At 32.2% G+C, this 10,541-nt stretch overlaps 1 protein-coding gene across 1 annotated transcript in view; it reads right to left on the reverse strand.

Annotated features, from left to right (window-relative positions):
- Positions 1–10,541, reverse strand: part of LOC106461405 — a 118,463-nt gene that overhangs the window by 85,963 nt on the left and 21,959 nt on the right. The window contains exons 5-6 of the mRNA XM_022388355.1: positions 5,593–5,757; positions 3,715–3,857 (exon numbers count right to left, since the gene is read on the reverse strand). Coding sequence (XP_022244063.1) covers positions 3,715–3,857; positions 5,593–5,757 — 308 coding nt within the window. The remainder of the gene's footprint in view (positions 1–3,714; positions 3,858–5,592; positions 5,758–10,541) is intronic.

The raw sequence follows: 10,541 nt of genomic DNA on the forward strand, positions 1-10,541 counted from the left end.
TACATAAACACCTGTTTGAACTTGCAGTTTGCTGGTGAATAAACCAAGAATACTAGCCTAACCAAAACGACCCATATTTATATTACTGGAAACTACGCATTTATTGGTTACTGCATAAGCATGGTAATATATGAAACAGGATGTCCATAAGCATTTACACACATTTACAACTATACAAACACTAAATCCCGATAAAGGGATGTCATATCCCTAGGAAAAAGCAGTGTGTGAGGGTGGATCAAAAGGGATGGAAAGTTGGGATGGGGGAAAACAGGGCTGAGATTAGAGGAGGTGGAGTAATAGAAACAAGGTTGGGAAGTAGCCACCAAACAAATCTCCTACGGGATGTACAGAAACTGGGCAAGGGCCTGAGGGAGTAGATAGAGAAGAGAATATGCACAGTAAAAAAGATGGGTCGGACCAGACTGAAGGCAAAGACAGCCAGGGTTGAGGAATGAGATACAGAATAGAAAATAGAAGTTAGCAAAGCCTTGATGGCAAAATAACAAAAGGAGGAGTAACAATGAGAAAGCAGAACAACAGAAGACCGGTGAGTGAGGAACCAATGTCAGCCTACAACAAAGTGCCACCAGATCACAGGTTATGAACACATTCAAAAGAACCAAGTCTGAACAATATCTTCTAGATGTATATATAAGAAGTAAGAAAACAAGATTAAACCTATCTGCCTGGGCATCGTTTACTGCACGTCATGAGGTTTTTGTGACTTACATTCAAAATTTTATTAAACTACTTTTTATTTATGTTATACCAATTAGTATAGCAAAAACTCTTAGCTAATAATCCATATTTTAATAGGATATACATGTTTAAAGTTATCTATTCTATTAGGCAATATTTTTTATAAGTCATGAATTTCCTCTAGTGTTACACAGGTGAAACATTTTCTCTAGCCATCTCCTCTTCTCTATTTTATTCACCACCCATCCAATAAGTACAAAATTAAACGTAAATTACTCACTATAAAATCGTCATTGCTCGGACAAACCATACTTTTTATATCCTTCAATCTTGTTTGGTTACAGAGCCATCAAATAGAAACTCAGACCCTTCTTGCCACACCCACCTGTCAAATTCTCTCTTTCAGGATTTGTTAATAGTTCTCTCTTACATTTAATTCTATATTATGTATAACCAGTAGAGAGCTATCAAATGACGTATTATATTGTTTTCTGAATGGAAAATTGTCCATTTTCCTGTTAGTACAATCTTCATTCCCACGAGAAAGATAACAACTAACTTGGATAAATTTTTAACGGCTCTTGCCGCATGGTTAGAAAGTCAGAAAAGTTATCATAGTTAGAGGAAATTGTCTACTTTTTGCATGTTGTTATTCTACATTCTTTGGTGCATTATTTAATTAACGACAAATTTAGTGCATTCATTATTACCATTAGTATAAAAGTAGGGTTAAGTGTCATCGACAATCGACAGCAAAAAAAGAAAAATATTTGGGTAAGTACTTTATTTCTTGTTTTTCATGTTTATTCTTTATTATAAAAGTAACTAAAATGTAAAAATATCGATCTCTTTAGGTTAGATTAGGTAATATAAATAATAAATGTTTCATGAGGCATGCATGCAAACAGCTCATGAGTAAAGTAATTCAATAGCATAACATGAGCTCCACATTCCCCATGTAATAATGGCATGAATAGTCATTACACACGGTTCAAAGAGCAATAAAACAATAAAATTTAAAGCTGATTAGGATAAACAAATGTAGTTTCACGTTATAATTTGAAGTCATTCTAGAAAGAACAAAGGGGTAATTTAGAAATATTTTGATTTCTTTTTTTTAGGGGTTACAAATTTGGTCAATTTGAACAATCTTGTGTGGAGTTAAGGTTGAGAAAATAAGAAATGAAATACAAAGTTTTACTGAAAACATACATTTGAAATGTATTTAGGAGAATTTAGAGGTTATACAAATGAAATTTGAGACTTTTGAGATGAAGGAAAGTATTTTTAATCTTATCATGAAAATCACTTTGCACACAAACTATTCAAAACAAATACTTAATATATTCGTGGACAAATCTTTTTTTAGTTGATTTAAAAGACTGACAAATTTTGTGAAGATATACATACTATATTAAAAGTTAGTAGTATCAAATATATAAAGACTTTAAACGAGTACAAAGAGGTCACATGGTTGGTTAAATTGACCGAGCCCATGTTGAGAGAGTTAAACAGTATCTACACTAAGGGTACATGCTTGGAGTAAGTACCCTCATCTAAATATTGACTATGGGTGATATTGTATGGAGCAAATTATTATATCTAAGCCCTATTTGCTAATGGTACGTGAAGTAGTAATTAACCAGATTTAATTTAATTTTTTTTTTTTGTTTTTTTTTTTTTTTTATTTATAGGTGATTGGAATATGTTAAGAAGTGATGAACAAGGTCAAAATATTATCCACTAAATGTAAATGCTAAAAAGTAATGAACTAAAACAAAATAGTACTGTCTACATATGACTTGTCAAGGAGTAATGGATGAGAACCCATGGGTAAAAATTATGCAGTAAAACTAAGATGAACACTAACCATTGAAGAAGGTTTTAATCGGAAGTTCAGAGGAGTCAAACCCAACACTGGAGAAACTATATTTCAGTTTGTGGCACGTCTGTGGTGATATTTCACCTGATGGACTGACATGGCCAAGTGTGAAAATAGTTTTGAGGGATCTATTAATACATGAACAGTTCATGACCATGTGTTCAACTAACATGTCACTGTTTTTAAAGGAGAGAGAGCACAAAAAGATGTAGGCAAGATGATCAAAATGGCAGAACAGTATATGGAAGCCCGTGGAGGTAGTATAACTAGCAAGTCCAAGAATGTCCAGATAAATTGACCATATACTGATATAACATTTACGATACGCTTATATTCTCTATAGTGTAAATACTTTACATACTGTCTGTAATAGCAAGTATTTGACTATTTAATATACAGCAGTTAGGTTTATGATAATCATATTTTATACTGTTGCCAATTGTATTTGGATTTCTCTGTCTTCTATTTTATTAATGAATTTCACACAATAACTGATGAGGAATTTAGGCAAGAAATGTTGCTAATTATGCTGTGTTTATGCTGAGCAAGGAATTAGAAAAATTATTAAATGTACATGTTTTTATCCTATCAACAATGTCATGATTATAGATTTCCACCAAATAAGTCTTGATTTTATTTTACTTTAACAATACCATTCCAACAACACTTATGTGACATCTGTTTGCTCACAGATGGATACACATAGTTCAATTTATTGAAAGTCTCTATGCCTAATTTGCCTTTATGCTATATGTAGCTTTGTATGGAACAAATCTTTCTTCTGCAACACAGTACATTTCATGAATGTTTCCACATTAATTTCCATTATTTTATATATCAAGAAATGGTCATGACTCTATATAATTAAATCTCATACCAAATTTTAAAATGTTAATGAAATCTGGGCAATATAACTAGAAATCAATAGTCTAAAAATGAAGTTTTCAAGTACGGATTATTTGGTTAAAACACCTTTTTGGCAGATATGCAATGGAGACATGCTTTATACAACTGTTCTGACAGTAAGAGAAATTCAGTTTATGGCTCTGATATTTCAGAAGGACACAAACATTACTATTACATTTTGAGTTGAGGAACTTTAGATATTACTACTGTTAATTTCTTCTCACCTCATTCTAGTTTCAGAAATGTTAAATACTGAAAGTTGGATATTTAGGTCTTGAAAGCAGGTTATTTTGTTCACTCTGAAGTCTTGTGCATATGCTTCATAACTGCATTCAACACTTGAACTTGCAAATTCCTTGAAAATACCCTGAATAAGATAAAGATATATATACACATGTAAGTAAAATAATCTCTTTCTACACAACTACACAAAACAAAAGAAACTGCACTTTATATATAAAATTAATTTTAATATTACATAGTAAATAAAAAAAAACAACACAGCTACAAAACAGACACAACCACCTGGACACACACCATAAGGTGGGTAGTTATGCAATGTGCCCCGGTTTTTGAGGTACTGGCAGACGTAAGACCCAAACACCATCTATCCAGTTTAACCTCAGTTTTGCAGGTCTTACATTCTTAATAATAATAATAATAAAAGAGCAAATGTTGGAGCTCTAGCCTAATAACATCTCACATCTTTACCACCTTTCGCTGTCTGCATTAAGTGGTATAGTTGTAAATAAAGTAGTAAAATCATAAATTTGTATTGTCTCTGCCGATTGCTTTTTTTATTTAAGTTTTCTAATGTTTTTGAGATAGATTCATTATTTTTAATTATCCAGAAATCGTGTTTATTACTTGGATTTTGTTGTATTTAAAAATAAATGATTCAGTAATTTATTTTAAAAACTGCACGTTGTTTTAGTATAGTTTTTACTGAACTAGAAATAAAACAAAATTTAATGGGAGACGTGTAGTTTAGGAATATCATATGGATATGGTATTTCAGAATATGGATTTACTTTAACATCAAATTTTTATAGCTTTCGACAAATTGTTAATAATAGCATCTTTACACTTATTTTGTAACCGAAATGTTTGTATAGCATTTATTTCATTAGTTACACGTTGTGCAGAAAAATGTTTACAAATAAAACTAAAATTACAGTTGGCTTTATCGACAGGCATGATAATATAGTTTTCTTGTATTTTACCAATTTTAGTTTTAAACAGAAAAAATTTTATGTCTATTGGATATTTTTTTAGATAAATAGAAGCTAATTTATCTTTAATTCTATTAATCACATAATATCTCCATTCTAGATACCAATTTGGAGGATAATGTGTAGAATAATTAAGTTTGAGAATATAATCATTATGTTTTTCTTTATGGAATTCAATATATCTATTTTTCTACATTTTCTAGCTATTCTATATTTGCTACCTTTTTCCAAGATTATCATATTTTATAACGTTTGTAGCCATAAGAATAAACTAATATACAGCTAGTTAAGCTGAATATAGTTGACACATGATGGATAGCGTCCATAAAATGCAAAAAGCAAAGTGATATGGGCATGTGCATGAATTAATACAGCAACACACAACATTTATTAACATTAATTATATAATTTAAAAAAAGAAAGATTAAAACATAAGGAAGAATAGCATGAATTTAACACAGCATATTCAAACTTTAGACGAAAAATAATTAATTGTAATATTACGTAGAAAATGAAAGAAAATAAGAAACAACGCAGCTACAAAACAAGAATGTACCACCTAGGCACACACCATAAAATGGGTAGTTATGCAATGTACCCTGGTTTTTAAGGTACTGGTAGAAGTAAGACCCAAATTACATTGGGGGTACACCATCTATCCAGTTTAACCTCAGTTTCACACCCACATCTGCTCTTTATTATTACTATTATTAAGAATATTATTTTAAATTGTATATTATATATATAGACATTAGTATCAGGAAAAAAATTATCACTTATTATCATTTCTTACTTTATGGTAACGGGTGAAGCACATCAGCAGAATTCTTTTTACATAGTTCTTTTTTAACATAAAATAATGACATTTACCAGTTTATTCAAAATGGAAACCCAAAAAGCAACTTTCTGAAGATCTGATGAGCTTTCAAAACTACAGTCATCAAATATATTCTTTAGTATCCTTATGTGTTCTCCATTATCCCCAACAGTTGGGATAATTTTCCAACTGCATATTCCATACAGGTCTCGACGATTCTGGAAATAAAAAGCTTTCAGAGTTACCATATAAAAGTTTAATAGTATAGAGACAGGAATGCAGAATTTCCTTTCTTAATTTCTTGTATGATTTACCACAAGATAGGAATCCCAACATTAGCTATGTTTAATTGATTGCAGATGATATTCAAACGCATGAGATGTTAAGTAAGCTAGTCAATGATATAGAACAAACAATATAATTTAGAATCTGTTGTCACTTTTGACAATTCAAATAAATGTCTTTACACATCACAGAAACAAAAGCATAAATAAACTAACTTTTTGGTCAACCTCAATTAACACCTGCACTCTAAATCATTTAGTTTATCTTAACAGGAACTCTTTCAAAAGACTTGAAGCTGTGTCTATTCTTAAAAAAGTTCTTCAAACTTCCTTAAGAAACAGATTGAAAAGCAAGCTTAAGTCATGTTTCTTCAGAGTACACATCACTGAAAATCTAATAGAATTTAAGCCATTAACTTTTCATTCTAGATAACCTCCAATACAAGGAGTTTGATCAAGAATGATAGATTAATGTTTAACAAAGCTCAGACTGAATATGTTTACATCTACCTTATAATACAATATTTTAGGGTTACAAAAGTTTACATTATTTATATATATATCCCAACCTAAGTGTTTTCAGTAATACATTAAAATATACATAATATTTCATAATTTAATATCATGGAGTAAATATACTAAAGGGAGAAGGTTGGATGGTCTAATATCTAATTTCTATGTTTTTTAGGGATAGCTATCATACCCACAACCAGCTATAGACAGTGAGTGACAGTAGGATATGTAATGTTATGGGTTCTAGCACCCAGATCCTAATCCCCTTTCTTTCAGTTATGTGCTTACTAGCTCTGCATCTCTTGTTTCGATTATGTCTGATAGACGGAATATCCCCAATGCTTTTGGGAGCTATAACCACAGACATTTTCACTTTAAAATTATACCTTTTGTACAACTGGCATAATTTTACATTGTTATATTAGAACTTTGTTGGCATGTACATCTACATGTACAATAAATAAATTGTAGGTTATATAATAATTTTGTCAGGGCTATACAGTGCTGAGAGATTGCCTGTATGCATCTGATGTAATACAGTTTATTTGAAAAATTGTATGCATATACATATATTAGGTTGTCAAGAAATTAATGTCCCTTTTTTGGAATGAAAAACCTGAACGACTTATATATCAAAACAAAACATATGCAAATGTGGAAGGCTTGACGACCTAATAGATATGAAACCATCAGATTACTATCTTTTTCGTTCGCTACAACACCATCTTAATGGGAAAACGTATGCAAATGTGGAAGGTGTTAAAGAGGACATCGACATGTATTTTGCTTGAAAGCCAAGTGATTTCTTTAATCAGGCATTAACAACCTGATTGTACGATTGAAAAGCATCATCAATAAGAATGGAGACTATTTCATTTAATAAATGTTTTGTTTTGATATATAAGTTGTTCGGGTTTTTTCATCTAAAAAAAGCGACATTAATTTGGAGAATATGGTGGGTGGGGGAGAACTTCCCAACCCAAACTCCATAATCTTGTGTTGCATCAAATGTGCCACATGTGGACATGCATTGTTGTGGAGAAGAAGAACACCTTTCCAATTGACAAATGAAGGGCATTTCTGATGAAGAGCTTGAGTTAAGCATTCCAGTTGCTGACTATAGATCTCTGCATTGACAGTTCGCTGTGGATTGAGGAGTTGGAAATGAATTATTCCTTTGATGTCCCACCAAATGCAAAGCACCACTTTCTGCAGATGGAGTCCAGGTTTTGGGGTCAGAAGTGATTTCTGTCTGGGACGGAGTCATTGTTTTTGGCATTTAGTATTCACATAGAGAATCCATTTTTCATCACTGGTGACAATTCTGTCCAGAAGAGACAAAGCAACGTTCCCATGTTGGAAATTACGATCATAGGAGAGTTCGTGAGGCACCCAAACACCTTCTTTATGGAGTTTTCCCATATTCCTTAGACTAGACATTTACATATTGTTTTATGAGAGACATGCACTTTCAGGGCCATTTGCCTTGGGCTAGACTCAACAAGTGTCTTCAGAAAATCAATATCAATTCTAACATGTCGTCGCCCCTGCCATCACCCCTGCTAAAATCACCTGTACAAAATTTGCTGAACCATACAAACATTCAAAAAATTTCCATAAATTTCTTTGATCTTTTTTGTTTCCCTTCTTGTATTCAAATAGCATTACACGACAAATGTGTGTGTCTTGTCATGTGCCATCACTGTAAGGGATTAGAGTACACTAAACTTTACACATTATATAGGCTACACCAACGTGATGGTTAGGCTGTTCGTTTAACTATTATACGTGATGTACGTTTTTTTCACGGGGTGGTTAATGAAAGTGTTCCAAAACGCGACATTAATTTCTTGATGACATTACATTTTTACAACAATAATAATACAAAATCTATATAATAGATTTTCTTTCACTAAGTTATACATTTTGGCAATATTAAAAACTAAAACATTGCAAATAGTATGTCCATCAAACAATAAGAATTAATTAGTAATATTACTACCACCTATTCATATACCTAAATCAACATCAGTTACTTGTGATGAATAAACACGATTACAGATTACAGATTTCATACATATAAACTACAGTTCACCTCTATAAAAGATCTAGCCATGTTTTTTTTGGTCTTAACAGAGTAATTGACGTGATAAATCCAAGAACAGATTGGGCCCTTCATTTCTTTATCGCTAATTATGTAAGTTTGGTCAAAAAGTTTTCAAACAGCACGTTTGATGAACAATTTAAATGAATTAAGAAGCGATATTAATGTTACCTATTCCTTAAATACTTAGATCAACGTACACTATGTGTAATGAAAAATGAGTAGTCAGGGTATGCAAGTCATGCACTGCATGACCAGTTAGAAAACTAAAAATATGGTGATAACACTACATAATAAAATTTAAGTGTTCATTGTGTGTACTTTCTTTTTGTTGCAGTTATGGCAGTATTCTCATCACATGCTATGCGAGTTCTGAATGCCTAAGCTGGCACTTTCAACAGAATCTTGTTCTTTGGAGTGATATCTCAGCCTTTCGTGAGTAACACAGCTCAAGTCATGCTGCATGAAAATAGTACGACAGATAAGTCTGTGCAGTGGTTCGACATCGACAACATTGATGTAGCATGTTTTGATTGACCTTCTTTTCTTATCATTGTTATCAGTGCAGTGGTGAATGTAACACCATAGCAGTTATAGCATAGCTATAGGGTCCAGAAATCATACATGCTAAAAAAATTATGCCATTAACATCATTAATACTGGCTGAGTGCACAACTACAAATCAAATTTCAAAAGTTAAGAAAAAATAATGTTCATAAAGTGTAATTCTATATATGCATGAACTAACTGACAACCCACCACATGCCACTGTATTCTATATACTATGTAGTTATACTTTAAACATAATGCTCTAAACAGTTAAAGTAATAGATAAAAACACAACCCTAACCTGATTGGCTAATCCATGAAGTGGTCCTGCAAGACCATTCATCCCTGCTGCAAATGCAAGGTAGGGATCAGAAAGAGAACTAGCAACTAGATGGACAGTGTGGGCACTAACATTTCCTCCTTCATGATCACTTGGGAGAGTAAATGAAAAAGGACATGTAACAAACTGATTACTTCAAGAAGTACAATGTGTTGAAATTACAGGAAAACATGCTTTATTTAAAAAGCACCACTGAACTGCATGTAAACCTTATCAAAGTGGACATTATGGTTCAGCTACTGAATATAATGAGGAAAAAAAAACTAGCCTTTTTGAAGTAACAAAGCAGTGAGATAACTAGTGTATAAATAGTACAGAATTTTAAAAAATATGTTCTACATAAAAACAATAATTATAGAGCATACCAACTTTTCATGCTAAAGTATTAAACGTGGAACAATATCAGAACACAAAGGTAGAAAGGTAACATTTTCCTAAACCAAAAATATATTTTAGATAGATACTTACCTCTACTCACACAATAGTACTGCCCTCCATTACAGCAAATTTTCAATGCTCGCCACTAGCTTTCAACCTCCCACTTCTGCATGTCCAGATGTAAATGATTATGCAGCAGATTTCCACCAATAGGAGTGTAACACAACCCCTATCGTAACTAGTGCCCTCTCCAAAGTTGCACTCATTAATCACTTCAAGATTGGCCATAGGACTTACACAACATATCACCAGAAGTGGGGAGGCTCAGTATCTATTACCTATTAACCCTTTCGAGACCCAAGTCATCTCGTTTGTTGACTCGCATTAAAAATTTTATTGAACTACCATTTCATAAATGTATGTAAACTGCCTGTTGTAGAAACACAAGTGTAGAGAATGACATTTCAAAAGTTTTTCACCTTTCATCTTCAGGTCAGAGTGTGTGTAAGGTGTTGTTGGTCTTTATAGTATTCTGGTGGATTGTGGAGAGCATGTTATGATTAGTTGGTTTATCCCTGTTTCTGATTGGAGAAGAGATTTCCTGTAGATTCAACCAAAGGTAACCATTACTCACTTCTAATCTGGAATAGATTTCAATATGTCGTCCTCTACACTTGTGTTTCTACAACAGGCAGTTACTGTCCATTCTACAAAGTTTCATCATGAATACTCTGCCTAAACAATCTATCAAAGAAGAGATAATTGTTTACTTTACTTCTTTATTTACTATTCTATGTTTAGTAAAATAAGTTTAAGTAATTATTTCTAAATAAC

The sequence above is a fragment of the Limulus polyphemus genome, unplaced genomic scaffold, assembly GCF_000517525.1.
Source record: "Limulus polyphemus unplaced genomic scaffold, Limulus_polyphemus-2.1.2 Scaffold952, whole genome shotgun sequence".
Taxonomy (NCBI): Eukaryota; Metazoa; Arthropoda; class Merostomata; order Xiphosura; family Limulidae; genus Limulus; species Limulus polyphemus.